Source organism: Thunnus albacares, chromosome 8, assembly GCF_914725855.1.
Source record: "Thunnus albacares chromosome 8, fThuAlb1.1, whole genome shotgun sequence".
Classification (NCBI taxonomy): Eukaryota; Metazoa; Chordata; class Actinopteri; order Scombriformes; family Scombridae; genus Thunnus; species Thunnus albacares.
The window spans coordinates 30,648,978-30,671,854 of NC_058113.1; the positions used below are offsets into that span (position 1 = coordinate 30,648,978).

Consider the following 22,877-nt stretch of genomic DNA (forward strand, 5'->3'; position numbering starts at 1 on the left):
CTAAAAACACTGATTTCAACACACTCATCCATTCAGTCCGTGCAGTGCCACAGTGCCAACAAACTTGTGACCCAAAGATGCATGACTCCTCGACTGCCGTAGCGAAATGATAATCAGTCATATGAATTACGCACAGCCACATGCTGAGATTCTCCAAATGACCACATAAATGGATGACTATCAGCAGCACTGTTGTTGTTTTTTTTTTTTTAAAACACAATGCCCTCCATTCAGCTGGGTTCAATGGCTTTTGAACTAGTAAGCTCCAGATTGTTGTGTGGAATGTTTCAGGCTGCAGACGTCAACAAACCACCGTCAATGCTCGCCAAACATTTGGTTTCCAAACAAAAGGTGAAGACGGGGAGGGGTGAAGGGCAGACATGCTGTAACTGACACTGACCATTTGACCCTCCACCCACCTGATGCTTTTACCAGACATAACAACATCACACCTCAGAGCACTGGGTTCAAACAAGCCTGGGCCTGTTTCAGTTTGAAAATGTAATACCACAAGTCAATAGGAAGAGACGCTTTGCTCAAGTTACGATGCTTCTGCAAACACAACGCAGTAGGTGTTAGAACCAATGTATATGCTGTCACAGGTCATACAGGTTCAGTGACTCAAAAAGGAAATGCATGACCTACTTCTCAGATGTTTGTCACCCAGTTTCATAGTTCTCTAACAACAGTGTCATCAACAAAAGGACATCAGAGATGGAATTAGCGTCCCTATTTTGGTTGTTGGCCACTCTAGTGTTTTCAGATTAGTTTTCAATCTCAAATAAGTCATTGGGTTTATATGTGCAGAAAAAAAAAAACACGGTTATTGTCAGAGATCAGATTAAGGCAGGAAACTGGAACGGTGCAAAAGCCTGGTTACTGTAAAATGTGGTTATTTGCACCTGGTTAGTGATCAGATCTCTATTGAACCGCATTTTTGACACATTACAGGTCTGGCTTGTTTTCAATTTATTAGCAATATATGATACGATACCTCAGCCTGAAAACATCATTCGTATTTTATTTTGGGGTTGGAGCATTTAGGTTGAGGCCACAGTAAGAAAACAGCAGAGTAAAACTTCTTTATAGTGCAAATATGTCTGAATATTATAAAGTCTGCTGTTCAACTTATTTAGACTTATTTTAAGTTTTGGTTTCAGTGTGATTCTGACTTTGGACTTGATCATTTTTGATGGATGCACAGCTGCGAGTGATGATGTTACCTTTCATCCCACAACACTGCTGTTACATTGATACTTTCCCTATCTGCAGTCTTTATTATGCACATGTGCCATAATCTTGTTGGAAAACATAAATATGGTCAAGAAATCAGGATTCTTCAAAATTAAACTGGAGTAAACAGGATTCTCTTATTCTCTTACCCAGATTACCTAGTAGCCAGGTCTGTTTTTTACATCACATTGAAGAAATCATGCTATTACAGGAAAACAACATTAAGTACATACATATATCTTAGCACAGTCACCAAACTGTATCATAGACTGGGAGAAAAACTCAACTGAAAGGTCCATTTACTAGCTTTTTCCAGAGCTTTCAATCTCCCCTCATATTTGATAATCTTGACTTGACTCGATCCACTTCATTAACCCAAAGGGACATTGGTGTGGGCACAAAATTTAACATGTTAACAATAAGAAAGACAAAAAAAATATGATCAACCTGAAGATTTCTCCGGACAAAGCTCCGGAAAAAGCTTCTAGCTTTGGTGAACGGACCTTAAGTTTAGATTTAGATTGAGTTTTTTGTCATACTACTATTTCCAAGGTCAAGAGTGAACTTTCATGCTCACAAACACTTCGATTCCATCACAGACACCTTTCAGTTGATTCTGAACTGGATCAAACCTTGAAACCTCCTGGTAGATTCCTGTTCCAGAATAGATTAGATCCAAAGAATTAAAAACACATAAAGCAGAAAGCACAATTTCTGTAGAGGAATAAAGAACCGTTTGTACTGTTTTCATTATGCTCTTCTCTTCTGAGTCTATGTGAAAGAGAAAAGGAAAGTCTTATTTGCTTCGTCACTTTGATCCTCATCCAACAAACTGGAATACACAGAACAAGGAAGAATGAAAAGGCAGAATGAAGAAGAAGAACGTTGGCATGTTAGATCTTGATTGGGTAGAAAAATAACTGAGTATGTGCCAGTTTAGGCGTGCCAATGTATACACTGTGAGGGCTCGGTATTTATTCTCGGAACAAATGTCCTGCTCTACTTCCTTCCCATGTGTAATAACCTGGGAATTTTACTGGGAACATCACGGCCCTTTCCAACAGAATGCTCGCCTTGTTACTAAACTGCTATTTCCTGAGTGAATAAAACAAAACATGGAAAGCCTCCAGTGACCTAATGCGAGGTCAGCGACCTGCTACAAAGTACACTGTGTACTGAGAAAGAGCAGACGGTTACAACAACTTCTGCTTGAGCAAAGAAGGAGCACGTAGCTGCTGTTTCGCATCAGCCAGTGATTCGACAAGACGGAATACAGTAACATATTCATGCATATTCATAAAAACAGTTGCATCACAACAGAGGAAGAAGAAGAAAACCATGTGATGAACCCGTACAGTTAAAGCCGTCCAGGTAAAGTGAATTAAAGATGTATCTCAAGTCGTTCAAATTATTCTAAATTTAAACATTTACAGCATTTTATCACCTGGACCCTCACAGATATCACAAGAATATATGAATGAACGTATCTTATATGCTTCAGTGATAACATTGAGTTCTATTACACAGTGGACAAACGACTGTGCATGACGGATCCGCAGAGTTCGACTTTTGCATGAAGTTCTGGAAGCTGCTACCACTGCTAAAATGTGCACCATAACACAGCTATCAGGCACATCGACATTGTTTTTATAAATAAAATCTATAAATAATGATAAAATAATCCTTGCATTCATGTCTACTAAGAGTCAAAGAACATTTCTAGCTCTGGATTGAATCCTAAACTTGCACAGTTGTGCAGGAATGTTGGACAATTACAGTCTTTTCCTGTAATTTGAGTTTCTTGGCATGCTGGACTATGAAATCTATTCATGACATCACTGATGGCGCTCATGTGTCCGCATCAAATCAGATTTTAGTAAAGCTTTCGGCTTATGTTGGAAAATAAATGGTGTGCACATGAAATGTTACGTAAAAGAACACGTCCGAGAACAGTGACCATAAAAATATAGACTAGGTACTATATTCATATATCATTTATGATCACAATTTAAACACACACACTGAACAAAGCGAATACTTTATGGGATCAGGAACTGCAGGATGCAGTAAGAGATGATAAAGGACGGCCTGCACGTCACAGCTGCCAACACGGAGCTATCTATTAATACTACAATGTGGTCATCAGTCAAAGAATAAAGTTTCAAAAGACGGGATGACTCCACTCAGGAAGGAACGTGACCCGTCACCTAGTGGATTACAGTTGATCAGTGATAAGTGTCTGACCACAAAGATGAGTTAATGTTCAGAGTTCAGACTGCGGTGGTGATGAATGGAAGCCCTCTGACCTATGATCTATGTAGCTATGAACACACAGATTCTGGTATTTAGAGAGTTATTAATAATAATGTCAAAGAATTCAGGAGTAAATTTCTTTGCAGTTAATGTTGTAACTGATGGTCGCTAATCTATGATTTGATTGTGATTAATTGATTAGTCATTAGCTTATAAAATGCCAAAAAGCCTAAAAATGCACAGCGCAGTATTCCCAAAACTCAATGACACGTCTATAAAGCTATAACTAGCTAGTGTTTTTGTTTTCCATCACTTCTTAAATGAGTAATTTCTTTAAGTAGATGAATATTCTGCTGAACAGCTGATCTGTTTTAGTGGGGTTTTTTTTGCAGCCTTCATCTTTTTGATGACATCACAGGTCTCAGCAGAGTCTCAGATGTGCAAACTAACGTTTTACACAAAAACATTAATTGTGGACAAGCATGATTTTATTTCAGAGCAAGGAAATAAGTTTACATGTTTTCATCGCAAATGTACAGTAGCCTAATGCACCTCTAATGCACAATTTCAACAGGCTGCTATTGCTCACAGCACATAATCAGCTTATTAATTCCAGCTGATTCCAGAGAAAAAAAGCTTCTTAAACACCAGAAGTGGCTGTTTTAATCTCTAATATCAGAATCTAAAATTTTAAAATGAAAATAACTGAGGGGTTGCTGTTAGAAACGATAAGAATAAGAACTTGGATGAGCAGAAAATTGCAAGTGCACCACCCAATCAGACCTGAAGATTAAAAAAAAAAAAAAAAAAAAAAAAAAAAAAAAGGGGAACATGACACTGAGCAACAAGTGGTGTTCGGGAAGTGTAGTGCAGAAACGTTGCAGCAACGAGTGCTTGGAATCAAACACTGAGGCAACATGATAAGAAAAAACAAGAGGGTGTTAATACTTATTTGCAGCAATGCCTTGAGACATTGCCATAGGCATGTGGTTTGCTCAGCGGCACTTGCTGATAGAGTTGAAGCATTGAGAAAGAGTTGAACACTCTCTGAGTACTCTGCACATTATTATAAGCAAGGTTCTGTGTATTCAAAAAAACAGAGTATGGTTGACGTATAATTAAAGACTTTCTAAAGCTCAAAATAAGAATGCAAGTCTCTAATTCTTTGCCAGTGAAGCAGCTCTGGACACTCTTGTGATGTTTATGTGCCTGGTTATGCCTGCTTAAAAAAAAAATAAAAAATGTGCAAGCACTTCCTCAGCTTTTTCAAAATTATCAAGTTCTGTTTTCCCTTTTACACACAGTTACTGCAAAGTGCGAGAAAGAGGCCTATCTTAACATCTCAGAGTCAGAATTCTGAGTATTTGCAGCTTCTAAGAAGTAACTCGGCAGTGAAGTAGTCCTGTTAAAGATAAACTTGTGCGTCAGCTGACTTCCCAGAAACTGTTGCTTTTTTTAAATGAAGGGGGAGGGCTGTTGCTACGGGGAAGTGCAGAGGCTCGCAACCAATGTTCTGCCTCAGGAGGCCGTTCCTCAAAGCTCAAGTTACTAAATGGTAAATAAAACTGCAGCAGACCGGTTTATATGGGAAGCTTCTGTATGGAGAAACATTTGAAGTACAGAAACATGGCGAAATGGGGTTTTATCTCATTCTGAAACTGATCTGAACTCTTCGGTTTTCTTTAGAATTTCTCAAATGTGTGTCAAGTTGTACTTCCTTTTTGGTCACATCACCCCCGCACCACTCAACAAGTCTGCAGAGAAGCACTTGTTTCATTTGAAGTGAAAAAGTTTATGAATGCTGAATGCACAGAAGCTCTCAATGTGTTCTCTGAAATAGTTCCTGCATAATACTTGGTTTCTTTTGGGTTGGGCCGCTCCAGGAAAGTAATCCAAGCTGACTATAATCAATACTCCCTATTGTATTGAATGTTAAGTATGTGTGCAGACAATAGTTTCAAAACCACTCCTTAAAAACTATCCCATGATTGGAATGTGTTCACCTGCTGAAGCTTCAAGTTTACAGCTGCTTCTAGGGAATAGAAACTAGTGAGCTCTACAGTTTTCTTAAAACATTTCTGACAGATTGGTTATGAAGTAGTTTCTGTTTTTACTGTGAAAGACAAGACGACCACAATGACAGCGCCTAAAAATCTGCTGTGTTAACATTGTTGACATTACCCTGACCGCACTTCATTTTCAGTTTGACACATTTTGTGGACCTAAACATGAACAAGTTTGTGGCAATAAAAAGTTGTTATCTCAATTAAAATCAAGTCTAGATATAGTCTTGTTATGATTATCCTTCCAGTATTGTGCAGTGTTCTCATTTTGTGTCCATGTTTGGTAACCTGACTTTCATCAGTTTACTTTGACACACAGGAGTTTCTGTGTACGTGCAGTTAAGTTTCACATCATTCTACTGTTATTTGCATATCCTGACATACTGGACCATGATAGGACCGACCTGCCATTGATGAACAAGGTAACACCGACGATTTACAGCTTTAATTCTCTAGGTAGAGAAAATAATGTATGCACACACACTTAATGTATCGCCCTAATGAGCTGGTTACCAGTGTCAAGGTTGTTCAAAGACTTGGTGTGCTTTGCATATCAGCCCCGAGACACCGCAGCACTGTCTGTTTTCTGCACCCCCAATCCACTTGTGTATGGTGCAAACCGCTCTATGAAATTGCCTCAGCCTCAATTCCCTATTGTGTAGAAGCCTGTTCTTCACAATGAACTGTGCGGGGGTAACCAGGGAGGTGGCTAACATCACTAGACGCAGGAGAGGACTAACGGAGGTCTGCTGTGGATCATCACCATGGAGAAACTCTACTCCATTTCCTCCTAAGACCTCGATGAGCGTAGTGTTTGTCCTGTAACCCGAGACAACGGGAGGATCTGAACAAACAAGGGCGCAGCAGCCACACATCATGACCAGGGATTCCCCTGTTTGAGGATTGAGAGTCATTTCAGGTTTAAATGGAATATTGACTACAGCACTGTCTTACCCACAGTGAACTACCATAAATGCAAATTCCTAGACCAATTTTATAAGCAATTAGGATGTCAGTGATTAACCAATTATCGATTAAATGCTGTTAATAATTTAACCGACTAAAGATATATTAACCCATAACGCAGAAGTCGAGGGATGTGCAGTGTAACGGTCGGAAAATGTTCTGTTGATTTGCTGTAGTATGCAATTGTGCCACCAGGTAGAGTCTCTCACTCTTTAATAAGGTTGGGTTACAGGTGTGTTTGCTGACTGGCTGCACTAATTGTAAAACAAATGTACCACCCTGCCATCCAAGGAAGAGAAAAGTAACACAACGGGTTATTTACTATTGACGTTAATTGTTAAATATGTCCAACGCATCTATTATGATCTAATTACATCCTTCAGTGAAACTGGAAGTTGTGCAGCAGTTTGCTTGTTTAATATTTTGCATTTTGTTTGACCAGTTGTTGAATATATGGTGACAGAACGGAGTGGGAGCTCCTAATTTTTAAACTAAGTCGACATTTACTGTTATTTAAGTTAAAATTCAAGTAACTTGGGTGTTTATTTTATCTGTTCTTTGAACTAATTACTAATGTAGCCTACTCGCATTTTGTGTCGAACATAGGTCATGTTGGTAGTTCTCTACTGGAAAAATGTCCAGCGTATTTCATAAATTGTTAATGATTAACCGCTAATCGATTGTTAAGATGGCCGCCTATTGATTAGAGAAACTGCATAAAATTTGCATCCTTACAAGCAACAGTATATCAGAACAGGGTGGAGCTTTGGTCTAGTAGACTACAACCATATCAAAGATGTCAGTTAAAGAGAAAACAGCCAAAATTCTTTAAAAAAAAAAGCGACAACAGATTATTAAAACAGTTAAATATCCAATCAAATATATCATACATGATTAAGTCACCAGTTTCTAAGGTAGCTACAAGACTTCCAACCCAGGAAGTAGACAGTGTTATGTAATTTTAGAGGATGTTGTGACCTGTTTACCCCAGTTTCACAATCTAGCTTCTGCAATGAGCAACAATGTTGTGCACCGACTCTTTGCAGATATCAACACGCCGCTACTGCAACTCGCAAAAACTGCGGCTACAGCTGAGCGCTCAATGCGATGGAGGCGCTGCCACAGCCGCGTCGAAAATTTCTAGGAAATGGCTCTGTCTCGGGTTGTGGTGTGAATAAACATCAAAAGGTTGTCATGTGCAGAAGAGGTAAAATTAGTGTAGAGCAGAGTGATTCATTTCAGAACAGTGGAACCAGCAGAGGTGTGCATGTAACCTATGCCTTCTGCTTTTTTCAATGTTCCCCCAATAGAAAGACGGCATCAAAAGGTCAATAAATGTTAATTATATATCTGTTTTATTAACTAGCAAACTGAATTGAAATCTATACAAATTTCTGTTAGCTTTGAACTGGATCCAAACTATAAATCATTCACTGCTTTCTTGCTCTGTAGGCCAGCATCATTTTTCGTCTATTGTCAGCTTTAGTGCAGTTCTTCGATCAACACCATCTGCATCAGATTTCCAATTCACAGTCCTCTGCCATTTCTTCCAACAGACTCAAACTTTCCAGGCTGCTGTTCAACCAAACGTCCTGTATGTTGTTGCTCTCGTTTCCCAGTGTAGCTCCAACATTTCCATAATGAGGAAGTAGAGCTACACTTATGCAAATCCACCCCTCCTCTCTTCTCTCGATTTGAGTGTCCATACCAAAAGCATCCAAGGGTTGTGAATGGGCTCTATGAAAATGGGCTTCATTTCTGCATGACATGGAAAAAAAATGCAGCTTTGCCCTTCAGCCACTGAATTGTAATGTATAGTTAGATCAACACGTAAACATAATCAGCCAAAACATAAGACAAGCAAAAAATCAGGTCAACTGATGCCCATAACCATTTATATCGTCATAGAAACATATTTTACATTTATTAGAAAAATAAACTCCTTTGTAAATTAAATAAAACCTAATTGAAGGAAAGTGGCTGAGAGTAGAGTCTGTCCCCCAACATCAACATCAAAGGTACTTGTTTTTGCAGTTGGAGGTGGAGGGGAGCCCGAGAAAAAGAAAGGAACTACTGGGGTATCGTCTTATCAGCAGTAACGCTTTCATTTCCATCTTCTTTTGTCCAAACCCAATGCGAAGTGGAAGGTTTTTTAAAAGAGGAAGCATCCAGCACGAATTTTGCTCATGTGTAAAAATAAGTCTTTGAAAGTCCAACTTATTCACCTGATCAACAGGGCCAGTGTTGCCCCGATACCAGCAAATCCAGCAAAGGCCATGAGCGTGTTCCTCACTGTGGACTCTGGGTCTGCTACTCGAAAGAACTCCACAAAGCCATCCTGGAAAACCAATGGATTGGAAAAAGAAACTTATTAGATTAAAATCTAAAGGAGTGACGCACAAGGGCAAAGTCGCTTGTTCACTGTACACGCAGACTTCTCTTGCAACATGAGAACAGTTATGCAATCAGTACATTTCTCTCTCTTTTTTTTTTTACAACATCCTGTCATTCAGCCATTAACCAGGACTCACCCAGGAGTTGTTCTTGACCAGCCAGTCCCTCTGGTGAGTCAGCAGGTATGTCGAGATCTCCTCTCCCACCAGCTCCACGCAGTTCTCTCTGCCCTTCTCCTTCAAGTACTGACATACCACAGCCCCGAAGGCGACCAGGCTGGCAACTCGGCCCCAGTTGGTGGTCCCATCTCCAAAGAGGCTATTGGCTACTGCACTGACGAACCTCATGTCATCCCTGTCATCCAATGACAGTTTGTTGACCATACCTTAAAAAAAAAAAAAAAGTCAGGGTCAGACACCTGTTTTGTTTTTGCATTTATCAGTGAGATATTTATATTTAACCCTTTTTATTCAGGAAGGCTTTTCATCTTAACCTGTTGTTTTCTCTATGTTGTGTGTTCAATGTTTTTAACACTGTAGCACTTTGAGATTCACTGCAAATGAAAAGTGCAGTGCAAGTTCAGTTATTCTTATTTATTTAAATGGATTACTTATTGCCTACTTAGTTAAATCTAGCTTAGGTATTATTTCCTTGTTACTCCCTGTGAGTGTAAAATGGCTCCTACAGGCCAAAACAGCAGTTTCAAACGTGGTGTCTGTGGTGAGGAATGTATGCAGTCAAACACAGCTTGTAGTTGAAGCAGATAAAATGCTTTGAGTAGATAACCGCCTTTATCATAAAACCCACACATAAGAATCGATACCTACCATTGTATGCGTATCTGTGTTTCTCCAATACATCGTCCACAACTCTCTTCATTGTTGCTAGATCTTTTCTTTCTTTCCACCGAGGATTCAAAAGTCCCGTAAATTCTCCCAGGAAACGTTTCATGAGTTGCCTGGTGTCTTCCTCCAACGCCTCGTACACAGCTTGGGATCCGGAGACCTCGAGTTCACTGTCGGAGTGCTGCTCCGGGGTGCTGGGCAAAGAGCCGTTGTCGCTGTCCTCCTCCCGAATAATTTTTTGTGCATACCCATTTTTTGTAGGCACCGCGAGTGCACTCGGCCGCTGTTTTGAAGTATTATTTGAGCCCAAATTTCCGTTGAGAGTGTCAATGGTTGGGGCCCTGTCCGTCTGCGGGGAGGAACCTCCTGGGCCGAAGTCCACGACTCCATTTTGAGGAAGAATGAGAAAGCTTGTAACTCCGACGGGTTTCACGTTCCTTAGGATATTCATTTTGAAATTTAGCTTGAAAAAATTGCGCCTAATTGTTCACCAAATATGAATGAGATTAGACGTTTGCTGCTAGCCTGTGTAATACAAAAAGCTAGCCTTGCCCTTAACGTTCACTCGTTCCCCATGACGGTTAGAAGTGGAACGGAAACGAGGACACGTACGGTCTTAATATCAACTCCAAGTGGGACGTTACGTCGTGCGTCGTGCGTACGTCACGAAAGCACGTACTTCCCCAAATTGTGCCGTTCGTTGTATTGTTAAGGTTAGTTTAAAAATTTTTAAACATAAACAAATGGGTGGGACTACAATGATAATGATTATAAAAACTCAAATCATTAAGCAGGAGGGTCTAAATATTGTGATCGATTTATGGAATATTTTTGGTATTTTTCCATGACATCTAAAGCGACTATATGAAGACTTGTGGGTGGAGTTTATTATCGTCGGAAATACCATAGACACATCTGCAGTGTTTATAGAAAGTAATGACATAATCAGAAACATTAATCACCAATAATAAAGGTAATATTGATAATAGCAAATGCTATAATAATATTAACAGGCTATTGCCGTTTCTTAAATTGTTAATAGTTTAGTACAGTTTGAACATATCGCCTTTTAAACCATGATATTGTAGATCTGGCAAAAGTGCAGTTGTGTTATGCAGCAGTTATGGTGGTCTAATGAAAGTCTTTGGTCTCACTCTGACACTGATCCTGGGCTAATAAAGAGGCTGCAGACAGCACGGAAATGTAATTTACTGCAGTAAATGGGGGAGAAGATGATGTATAACCTTGGGATTAACATGTCAGGCCATACTTAAAAATTTCCTCAAGTTGAGGAGCAGCAGGGTTTTTGTCATCCCAGTCTGTGAGACTTTTTGACATGTGATTTTACTCTACATAAGTAAAATTTTCCATTTATTTTTTTGTTTAGAATGTTGGAAGTTGCCACAACTCTCTTTTTTCTGGTCACAAGTCAGAAATAAAGGACAGTGCTTCCCCCTGGTGGTCAAACGGAGGCTATACGCCTTTTCAGCATCTCCATGTTCTTACCCACAAATTTAAAAGGATACATTCACAATTTTTTTTTTAAGTGTGTCTTAAAACAACAGTCAGGTGTCCATATGAACAGTGAAAGAGCTTTTCCTCGCTGTAATCACTCCTCCTCTTCAAATGTGCTTTCAATGTAAGTGATGAGGACCAAAATCCAGTGTGTCCACAGTCATTTTGGGTAAAAATACATTTAAAAAAAATATGAGGCTTCAGCAGTCTGAGTTAGTCATATCAAGTGGATATCTGACACATTTACAGTCTTTTTAGCATCAAATTCCCTCTTTGAGTTTCCCTGTTGAGCAGCGGTGGAAGAATAATAACAAAAAGAGGAACTTTGGCTCTAAAAAGACTGTAACATTGAAAGATATCTACTTGATTTGACTCATTTGGATGCTGAAGCTTCATTTCAGCTTCAGATCAACTTTTAAATACATTTTAGACTTGACAAATCGAGAACCCTTTCTTAAAGCCTTTTACGCTTCAACTTGGGACCTTTTCTCCTTACAACTAGACCAGACACCTGACATCAATGAAAAACAACATAGAAATCTTATTAATGTAAAAGTTTATTTCAAATACTGACAAAAATCCTCTCACCTACTCCCACAGAACTGAAACATTCTCCTGTACTTTCTGAAATCTTAAAATCATTCCTGTGTTCTCCAGTCATCCTTTTTTTTTTTTTTTTTTTTTTTTTAATCATGTAAACCCTTATTTTTTTTTCTTGGAAGCAAGGGTGCCTCTGATTTCCCTGCAGTTACCTTGGGCCAAGGATGAAATATACTAATAATGAAATAAGAGAACACAAGAAAAAAAAAAAAAAAAAAGAAACATTTACTTGCAAAACAACAAGAAAACAGATAAGGTAAAAGCAGCACAAAAAAAAAAAGTACTTCAGAGCACACAGCCTGTCATTTCTTTATACATTCTGGCACGTGTTTATCATAGCTGAACGAGAGACACCCTGTGTACTGGGTTTGAAACATACCCTGCTATTTCCTCTCATTGAACTGCTCCGTGCAAAGCCAGACGTCAAGTAGCGTTCAAGAACTCCTGTCCACTGTTGTTTCATAAAACATGTTGTAGCTTATACACCCCATATCTTTTTTTTTTTTTTTTTAGCAATCTTTACATCTTAAAGCTGGAGACTGTAGGCTTTTAAACTCAACATGAGGCTAAATGGTCTGTTCTTGGCATTCAAAAGTAATATAAAGGCTTCCAGACTTTTCTATTAAACTCTGTCCAGACCCAAAAAGTTGGATTAACAATGCACCTTTACAATTTAAATGGTAGAATTTTAGCATTTGCATTGAAGTTTTACCAGTCTGAAACTGCCACAGGAGCTTAAGGACTCTGAAACGGAGATACTCGGGAAGAAGAAAGTCAGACTGGTAGAATCAGAGGACAGGTGTTCTTTACAGGGTATCATCTCTTAGATTTGTCTTTTGACTGAATCAGCAGCATTTACACATATTTTCATATGATACAGATTTCACATAGCCTCTGCAATACACTAAGATACAGCAGAAGTAGTGTTAAACTCAAAAAGGAGAGAGGAACCATTGAATCAGAAATAGCTCAGGCTATGAAAGAGTGAAAGCAGGTGGGAAACGACACATAAATCCCTTCCTGTTTTAAGTATATTTACAATGGCTGGAACAGCGAAAAAGCAGTGCATTCATACATCACCGTAACAAGCACATACGTACAGGTCAGTTCTCTTTCACCCACTGCAAATTTGACACATTTGAAAGTCTCGATGATGAAAAAAAGAAACAAGTGAGGTTGAGAATGTGATGGTGCATGCACCCTATCACCTAGCCTACGTGGTGGTGGTGGTGGAGTGTGCATTCGTGAAGGTTCCCTGAAGCAGTATTATACAAGGAGGCTGATTCTCAGTGAGTGCTGGCGTCCGGTTTAGACTCATGAACGTGTGGACTGCATGCATTCAAAGTCTGCAGATTTATTGATCACTCATTAACCTCTTTGGGAGGTTGAACCACTTTAACAGGTGGAACTTGACACACGCTCACACTTTGCCCTATTACCATATGTTATAAAATCTCTCCCTGCTTTGCCAAGTGTTGGGAGTGAGCGTATCCTGCAGGCATGCAGTGTCCCACTTTGAGCCCGTGATGACGATCTTGGGAGCTGGATTGACACCTGTGGTTATCAGGTTGCCTGCTGTTTACCCTCTGACACCCCTGAGATCAAAGATCAGTCTGTATAGTGTGTCAGTTTGGGAAGAAAAAAAACAAAACAAAACATTGTTCTACAGGGCACTGGGAGTAGATGTAGGCCTTTACTCCAGTTATGGTTTTAAGGGATGTAAAGCAGTATCATTTTCTTATTTAAATTAGTGTTTCACAATGTGAGTTACCAAAGTGGGCAAAAGGTCAAGGAACCTGCTATGTCTCACTGCGATAAACATTTTGAAAGTGTTAAAACATGGAGAAAACAGTCTCCCAAAAAAAAAAAAAAAAAAAAAAAAAAAGACAAAATTAACGTCCTTTTTTTTAGCTGTAACAAGCAGCTAGAATAAGTCATTCTTTTGGTCGGTCCCAAATGTCTCAAAACAATTTTTACTGCACACGTGCTATTGGGGGGACAAAACTATAAAGGCTATGACGACGGTTACTTTTGTCTCTTCAATATGACTTATGTGATCAGATATAGCAGCCGTGTAATGGCGGTCGTATTACTGTTCGTATCTCCATGACATCCAAACACAGCGTGAGCCAAACTGGATTGGCTGCCTCATCTGATCACAATGTGAGCCAGATGATTACATGGTAATGTCACATTGGAAAGACATATGCATCCGTCTGTCTGAGCCCCGATAGCTGCAGTGTGAATTTAGCTCGATTGGTAAAGCGCTGAATTTCCACGCCAGAAATCCCACGTCGTAAATCCCGGGTGAGCACTACCGTTTCTCTCAGGCATGCTAGCTGGTCTGGTCTTCAAAGCGCTGAGCTTATCAGGAATTACGTGCTTGTTTGAGTATTATTTACAGAAGCGTACACTCTATGCAGGGTGCTTCAATTCCCCCCCCCCCCCCTACAAATCTTTTAGCTTCATAGTAAACACACGTCTTGATGCAACTCAACAGCAACCGAACTAAGACTGAACACAGATTGGCAGGCTTCCCAGCCTTTAAAAAAAGATAATACGAGGATATACTCAGCTGGCTCTTGCCCTGGGCTGCAAACAGGAGCGTGTGTTCATGGATTGTCAGGACAGCAAAAAGGAAAAAGGAAGGAAAATAAATGTGACTGTGGACATTTCAGAGCTTCGTGTGTTTTGTTTTGATACTTCCCTATCACTAAGCAGATGTCCCACTCCCGTTAAAAACAAGTTAATTTTTTTCTTTTGTTACAATCATGCAGCATATTAAGAGAGAACAGGAGCAAAGGGAGTCAAGAATTAAAGCAACATGAGCAGAGAGAGAGAGAGAAAAAAAAAAGTGGCGTTTCAAATTCCTGTTTGGCTGAGCTGCAGCAGACGACGTCAGATTTTTGTCAAAAGGTGACCGAAGGATGAGATGAAAGGAAGCCTCCGATCATTCCCCCTCCCCCCCCCCCGATCCCCGATAACGGTGTCAGTGAACACCAGAGAACTCTTAAGTTAGGCGGCAGCCCATCACAGATTTGGTATGCAAGCAAATATTCACATACATCTTCCCGCCGAAAGCCTGCAACCAGCATAGATAGGGAACATAAAGATCAGAAAGAAACTCACTGCGATCATGGTTCCTAACTCCCTTACACACATTATTTTGGTGTCATTCAGGATGCAAAAAAAAAAAAACAAAAAAAAAAAACCCAAACATACTATACAGAATACAAAGTGCATTAACTCACCCCATCCAACCCCCTGCCCGATAACACACACCTACTGTGATGCATCTTGGAACACCGAAAAACCAAGACATAAGGGAGGCGGTAGAGCAGAGTGCGCAGAGGGGGCAGAGCTGTGCGTGGTGAGAAGGCAGAAAAGGCCGCGACCGTGTGGGACGCTTCAACCTCCTTCCCTCCCACCCCGCCCCACCCACATACAAGCAAATGTAGTTTTAACTTATACAACTCTGCCCGATATGTTAAAGCCAGTGGTGCCTGGGGGATGAAAAGGGAAGGGAAGGGAAGGGGAGGGGAGGACATATTGGGGACATGGGTGAGGAGGAGGAGGAGAAGAAGGAAAAGGAGGGACATTTTGCCGGGAGCCCCAGGGAGTGAGGGTGCTTCTGGGATGATGATGGCTAGCCGGCTAGCTTGCTGGTCACCAAGGAGGACTTCCTCTGGGGCAGGTCTTGCGGCGTGGGAATGTGGTCGCCGGTCACCAGGTTCTTGTCAGGCCCCGCCACGGGAAGCTGCTTGTTTTTCATCTTGGCCTTGGCCATGTTGTAGTCGCCCGAGTCGAAGTACTTTTGCTGTGCGAGAAAAAAAAGAGATAAGAGGCGCTAAAAGCTTTAGAGACGCAACACTTAATGATTTTTATTGAGCAAGAAAACAAGTTGTTCTCATCAAAGACAGCATGGATTTGATATATGAACTCCTAAAACAATACTTAGATGCCTAAATCTACAATGAAAGAGTCATCGATTCCTTTGGTTGTTCAACCTGTCCATACTGGCCCTGCGTGGGACCCTTCCTAATGCAATCCTAATGTAAGAAATGGAGGACAAACAAAATCCTCCTTCTGCCAAAGCTAATATGAGGCTGTTGCATGTGGTTTTTTTTTTTGCGCCGGGCACCACAAACAAATGCACATCTGCAAAATTTCAGCTGACACACAGATCTAGCATGCGCCTCTCAAAACTGACGTAGCTTGTGGTTGCGCAGACTGTGTGTGGTTCTTTGTTGGTTTTGTTGGTATGTTGTACTAACGTATATATAAAGATGACAAGAGGAAGAATGTACAGAACACCACACATGCTGTAGGATTGCTATTGGAGTTGATTTGGGAATGTTTTAATGGATTAGTAACTGATAAAAAGCTACTGTATTCTAGGTTGGACTTTTATCTAGAGTGCCTACAGCCTGCGGTGTATTTCGCTCTTATATGCGAGTGAAAATTTGTGTGTGAATGTGAAAAATCGTTTGGCTGCACCGGTGGGAGTGACTCTGAATTCTGACATCCTGGAGCCAGATGTATAAATGATCATGCATGCGCAATTTCCCCACACATAAACCGGTATTAATAAAAAAAAACAGAATGTACGGTAAGAACGTGCGCACCTCACGCCTTCAGACCAGATGTACACACCTTTTTCCAGAGCCAGCAGCGAGATATATAAATCAGATCTAAATATACTGAAACATTGTTTAGGGTGATAACCGAGTGCAGTGACTGAGTGATTTTTATGTAGTCAACACAGTGATCTACAGACATTATTTCAATGTGTCAGATACACACAAACCCGGAGAGGAGATGGTGTACAGGTATCCACAGGGAACATGCTGCGCTCTTTATTCAAATCAAGTCGCTATATATCAAAGTTATACTCTTTTTAGTTTGAAATTCCCTAGAATGTATTTTTCCACAGAACTTTTGGCCCTCTTCTCTAAATTGTAATAGCATTAGGAACACAGCCAGTATAGACAGGAGGAATTAAGATAGGTTCACATTTTTTCCGGTCTATCTTTTAACACCAAAAGATGAAAAGGGTTCAATTATTTTACTTGCTTTTTATTGGAATAATAAAAAAGGCGGAAAAGAAAACTGCACATTTTTAGGTTTTCTAACTCTGCTTGATATCATCAGTCTGTGATGATGTTCATTCAGGGACTTATCTTATGATGAAGTACAGCAATTTACTGTTTTGGCTTTCCCTCAGCCTGCCTCGGCTACTCCTACTCCTCGTCAGTGATTTCCCAGAATGACTTTCAATAATCTCTAGTGGTGTAAGTTCTCTGTAACATACGCAGTTGTTGTAGGTGGAGAGAGCAATGGTTTTTACAGTTGAGGAAAAGTGAGAGAGGAGAGAGAGAGAGAGAGAGAGAGAGAGAACGACGCCTTTGTGCGCTCTGCCCTGTTGTTCAAATTACAAATAAAAAATTTCTCATGGAAGAAGCTGTTGTATTTCACATGTTAAGGAAGTGGATGTATTGTTTTTCTGGTCTACTGACTCGATAGAGAAATTATTTCTCTCTCTGCTTCGATGGATTGTTGAACAGACGACAAAATGGCAGCTTTAGATAGAAGCTCTTGCTGTTTGGTTGTGAGCAACACAAAATGTTTATCAGGAATGTTTAAGACGATTGAAACATTTTTTACAGTAAAACACGATTGCAGCCAAACTATCAACATCTCAATATGACGTCAGTTATCTTCAAGCTTAAGAAAATACAAAATGTTTTACAGAAAATGGGAAAATAAATGTAGGACATGCTACAGGTGGTTGCTTCTCCAGCAGTGCTTTAAGTTTGTCAATCAGATTTTTCAGTGACAACAATGCAATGACCTCAGCACAACAATCAGCTGGTCAAGATACTTGCAAATACTTTTTCAATCTTTTAAAAAAAAATTTGCACCAAATGCAGAAAGTTATATATGAGCAGCAGGCGGTTCAGAGGTTTGCTAACAAAACATCTCTGACTAGATTTCAATGAGACACAATTATGTCTCCAATAGAGCTGCAATGGTTAGTTGATTAATTGTCAATTGACAGAGGATTCATCTGCAACTATTTTGATAATTGAATAATTGTTTTAGCTATTTTACAAGTAAAAATGACAAAAACTTGCTGGTTCAGGCATCTTAAATATGAGGAATTTTTATGCTTTTCTTTGTCATATATGATAGTAAACTGAATATATTTAGTTTTTTGGACAGTTGGATGAATACATTGAGCAATCTGAACAAGCAAAATGCCCAAAATTTGCTCCACAATATCTGTGTGACTTTTATAAATCTCCATTAAATCCTCCTGTTTCTAGGGCTGCAACGATCAGTCGACTGACAAAATTAGTCGGTAACAATAATCAATCGTGTTGAATAATCACTTTAGTACATTTGTTTTGGGGAAAAATGCCCCAAATTTGCTGGTTTCAGCCTCTGAAATGTGAATATTTGATGCTTTTCTGTGTCATACATGATAATAAACAGAATATCTCTTGATTTTGGACTGTTGATGAGATAAAACAACACGTTTTGCAGTCCTAGTCTCCCACCATGTCATGTATGAATCATGGTCACCTACCCCTTTCTGTAGTCTCTTCATTAGGAAGTCTGAGCCTCCAGGCTTCTGGCCCAGGCCGGGGTACTTTGCCTTCAGCTTGGCCTCCTCTGCCTTCACCGGGTTCGCATTCTTCTCCTGGGAGTCCTGTGGAGACAAGAACAGACACACATAAATACTCTTCCTTTGCAGAAAACACTGACTACTCAAAGTCTCAGCTGAAACATCCTCAGGAAAGGAATCTCTTTTAAAGACCTTTAGACCTTTAAGCACAACTGGAACAGCTGGTTATGTGACAGGCGCTCATTTACGGTCACCCTACGATTCCAAAAATGCTGCTGCTTCTACAAAAACATCAAAATTCCTACGGTAAAGTCTATGTGGAGCACGGGGCCGCTTCACTCTTTAAAAACACTCAAACTCTTGAAAACCTTTGCTGTGTAGTGACTAATGGGAACTGAACATGATACTTCATGACAGTATGAGTCACAGCATGAGTTACAGTCTCTCAAAGACTAATTTGTGCAGGACAAAGCTCGGTAAAAGCAGAGGCCTGAGAAGAGAATACAGGAGCTTATATTGATAACTAATAACTGAGATTATTATTATCATATTATGCAAAACAGCTTGTGAGTATTTTTGATTCTAATTAAGTGGCACAACTTCATGTTTGAATCTGTTAAAGCTAAAACTAGTCGCTAGGGAATAAACTCCGACCTTCAGAAGTCTACAAGTTCTTTTCAATAAATCTATTCTTTCATTATTAAACTATCACTGTAAACAGATAAAGAACTCCACATTTAAAAACTTAAAGCACAATTTGTGTTTACGAAACCCTGAAAATTCACTTTAAGCGTGACATGAAATGAGAGCATTGTTGATTGTTTCATTACAAGTTCCTACAAGCTGCCTTTTTTCCGTTAATGTGGACATAACAAACCTTGTTTTCTGCTTCCTGTCAGGGTCATGCTTTGGTTGCCATAAATAACAACATTTACAGTAAATCTCATGATCCCCTGTTGTGAATTCATTGGTTATTATGTGTGTGTGTGTTTTTTTTGAAGAAAAAATCTGCGAATCATAGTTAAGACACAATAAATTTACATCACTTTATGGTTCTTACGACATCAGGAGCCAGAGGTGGCAATTTGTGCAGACAAAGCAAGTATTTTATATGTTATTGCCACTGACTAACACTGGCCAAACTGGTCAGACACCAGTCATTCAAGTCCCTGTCAGGTGGATATTAAGGTCAGTAATCTGGGCCACTGGGACACACCTTGTTTGTGTACAAAGTGTGAATCATGCCTGCACATTAACACTGTGTCAGGTAATGGAAAGTGTACAGTTCACACAGGACAATAGATGAACTCCACAGGCCATTTATGCACTCCTCGCACGTATACCTGAAGCAAGCAGAACACACACACTGTAGACCTACTTCCACTATGCAGACAAGATAGGGCACTCAGCCTGCAAAGCTTGCTGGGGCAGGGATAAAATGTGACTCAGGACACAGAAGCCGATGAACAGATTCCCTCAGGAGGAGGAGGGGGGCGGGGGGGGGACGTGTGGAACCGAGTGTGCTGATTCACTTGGGTCCATGACGAGAAATTTATGAGCTACTATATTCGGCCCCAATGCAGGGAAACTGCAGAATCAAACATCATGTACTTTGTGTGCCCTCTAGAACAGTTTAAGCTGTTATGTGCAGAACTGTAAAATTCCCTTTGGGCATCTTCAAAGTTTGACTTGTTTCTTCTACACGATTAAACAATATAGATACTGTATCTGCTTGTTCTAGTGCCTCGTTGAATCTGTGTCTCACTTAAAGCAGATGGAAGACTCAACTATTTTTCTACTACTCTAGGGTTAGAACCCTAACCCTAACCCGACCATAACCCTACCCTAACCCACCCATAACCCTAAACCCAACCATAACCCTAACCCTGCCCCTAACCCACCCTAACCATAACCCTAACCCAACCATAACCCTAACCCAACCATAACCCTGCCCCTAACCCACCCTAACCCTAACCCACCCTAGCCCTACCCTAATCCACCCTAACCCTGACCCACCCTAACCCTAAACCCAACCATAACCCTAACCCAACCATAACCCACCCTAACCCTAACTATTCAATAGGACTGTTAAGTCAAATAGAAACTAATATTTAATGCAGCAATTTATAGACAAATCAAAGGTAAAGGAAAAGGGACTTAATTTGTCACACATACAGTTGTACAGTGAAATTTGATCTCTGCATTTAACCCATCCTAAGTATCAGGAGCAGTCATGACACATACAAACTTTACGATGTTGAAAAAAAAAAAAAGGTTACGTGGGTTTGAGTGGTGCTATGATATGGATCAGTGGGTGTGAGATGGCTTGAATGTGTCCCTTATTCTACGCAGCATTTTAGGATGATTTAAGTCATAAAATGCAGTAAGGCTGCAGCTAAGGATTAATTTCATTATCGATTAATATGTCGATTATTTTCTCAATTAATCACTTAGTTGTTTTGGTCCATAAACATGACAAAATGGTGAAAAATGTTGTATCTAGATGACGTCCTCAAATGTTTTGTTTTGTCTACAATCCAAAGATATTTAGTTGACTGCCATATAAGACTAAAGAAACCAGGAAATATTCACATTTGTGAAGCTGGAATCAGAGAATTTGGACTTTTTTTCCTTAAAAAATGACTCAAAACGATTAATCTATCGTCAAAATAGTTGAAGATTAATTTAATAGTTGGCAACTAATCGATTAATTGTTGCAGCTCTAAAATGCAAAGCACTTTATACAATTAGCATCAACTGCAGCTTTTTTAAAAGTATGTGCACACATCCCAACTTGAGTATAGAAACCAACAGGTTTGTCAACAGATGCCTGAACTTTGTAAATCTCAACCTGTTGTGCAGCCAGTCAGCAACCTGCTTGTAATGGTTGGATAATATAACATTTATTATTCATCGACTATCATTATATTTCGTCTTCAGACACTTGGATATCTAGATTAACTAAACAAAGCTAAAGCAGAGTCAAGATTTCTCCCCAAATTCTCTCTGAAATACTTCAGAATACCTGCAGAAAACAATAGTTTGCCTTTAAGTCACTGCATTCCAGTGTGATGAACGTCAGCTGCACTTTTGTTCATATTTAAAAAGATATTATTTATATTAATATCTAATGACAGTCTTGTGGCTGTTGAGATATTTCTTTATATTTCTTATGCTCCTAGCTTTGCTGCTTGTAATGCCATTTAAGCAGTAGAAACAATTCTACAGGCCCTCAAAGTTGACAAAAATAAAGTATGAAGGATGCAGCATTTGATCCCTCCTCATGTCTCTGGCTTTTGTATAATGCATTGTTGAGTGCTGAAGTATGTGCACATCATTGCCGTTGTTATGGCAGTGTGTGAAAATGCGGAAGCACTGTCACACTGCAGTTGTTGTCACTGACAGGACAAGACCAGGAATCTCAGGCTAGATGCCTTTCAGGGCAAAGACAGTGTTTTGTTTTTGCATTGCAGGTGTTTCCAATGGTTCAAAGTGTATTCAGTGAAGTTATGTCTTTATTTGGAGGCTTTCGGCCCTCGGTAGCACATTTTGAGACCCCTCCGGACAGACCAATGAGGCCTGAGGTGCTGTGGACTCGTCAGCCAATGACACAAGGCAGGGGACAAAACAAAGTGGCAAGGTTCTTTGCAAGGTGGGACAGCTACAATCTAACATTTATCTAACAAATCCAATAGCTTCTTATGGTGTTAAAAGTCTTCAAGTGCTCCTCTCCTGCCTTGCCACACCGCTGAGCATATTGCAAACACTTCACTTGTGCTAACTGATGGTAGCCACCTCCAGCTAGCATGCTCGGTGGTTAAGTTAGCCAACAACATCAAGCCAGCAGTGACAAACCCACCTGCTTTTCGTCCTCGTAGTCCACCTGAGTGTCCGAGTCCAGGTTTTCTGACGACATTGTGTGAGTGTGATGCACAAGCGGGTGCCCCGTTAGCCCGACAGCTCAGAGAGATGAATGTACGAGGCACCGTCTGATGTACCTGTACTGAATCTAATCCTCCTTTTCTGAACACGACTGCTCCCCAACAAAAATGGCGTAACGAGATGTGACATCACCACTAGAGGGGGAGGTTTCCTACTTGTGATCGACATGTACAGTAACCAATAGCGGAGCAGTAAAGGCCAAAAAAGAGCCAATGGGATACCAGTAAGGGCGCAGTTCTCCGTGATTGACAGCTCGTTGGCCAATGATTTGACAAAATGGAGACTGGGGGCGATGCGGCGGCCGCACTGCATCAACACAAATCATTTGAATAACATAAACAGGTATATAATCGATGCAACATGCTGGTTTTTAATTTAATACTCATTGTGTTCCGGTGGTGAGTGAACACATCACGTGTACCCAGCCAATCGGGTCGT

At 40.2% G+C, this 22,877-nt stretch overlaps 2 protein-coding genes across 2 annotated transcripts; both read right to left on the reverse strand.

Annotated features, from left to right (window-relative positions):
• Positions 1 to 7,850: 7,850 nt before the first annotated feature.
• Positions 7,851 to 10,359, reverse strand: mcl1b (MCL1 apoptosis regulator, BCL2 family member b). The gene is made up of 3 exons (XM_044358027.1): positions 9,737 to 10,359; positions 9,047 to 9,294; positions 7,851 to 8,853 (listed from the first exon to the last, which is right to left on the reverse strand). The coding sequence occupies exons 1-3, from the start codon at positions 10,203 to 10,205 to the stop codon at positions 8,737 to 8,739; spliced, it is 834 nt and encodes a 277-aa protein (XP_044213962.1). The 5' UTR covers positions 10,206 to 10,359; the 3' UTR covers positions 7,851 to 8,736.
• Positions 10,360 to 11,932: 1,573 nt separating this feature from the next.
• On the reverse strand, positions 11,933 to 22,562 carry ensab (endosulfine alpha b). The gene is made up of 3 exons (XM_044358145.1): positions 22,357 to 22,562; positions 18,459 to 18,581; positions 11,933 to 15,686 (listed from the first exon to the last, which is right to left on the reverse strand). The coding sequence occupies exons 1-3, from the start codon at positions 22,411 to 22,413 to the stop codon at positions 15,516 to 15,518; spliced, it is 351 nt and encodes a 116-aa protein (XP_044214080.1). The 5' UTR covers positions 22,414 to 22,562; the 3' UTR covers positions 11,933 to 15,515.
• Positions 22,563 to 22,877: the final 315 nt, after the last annotated feature.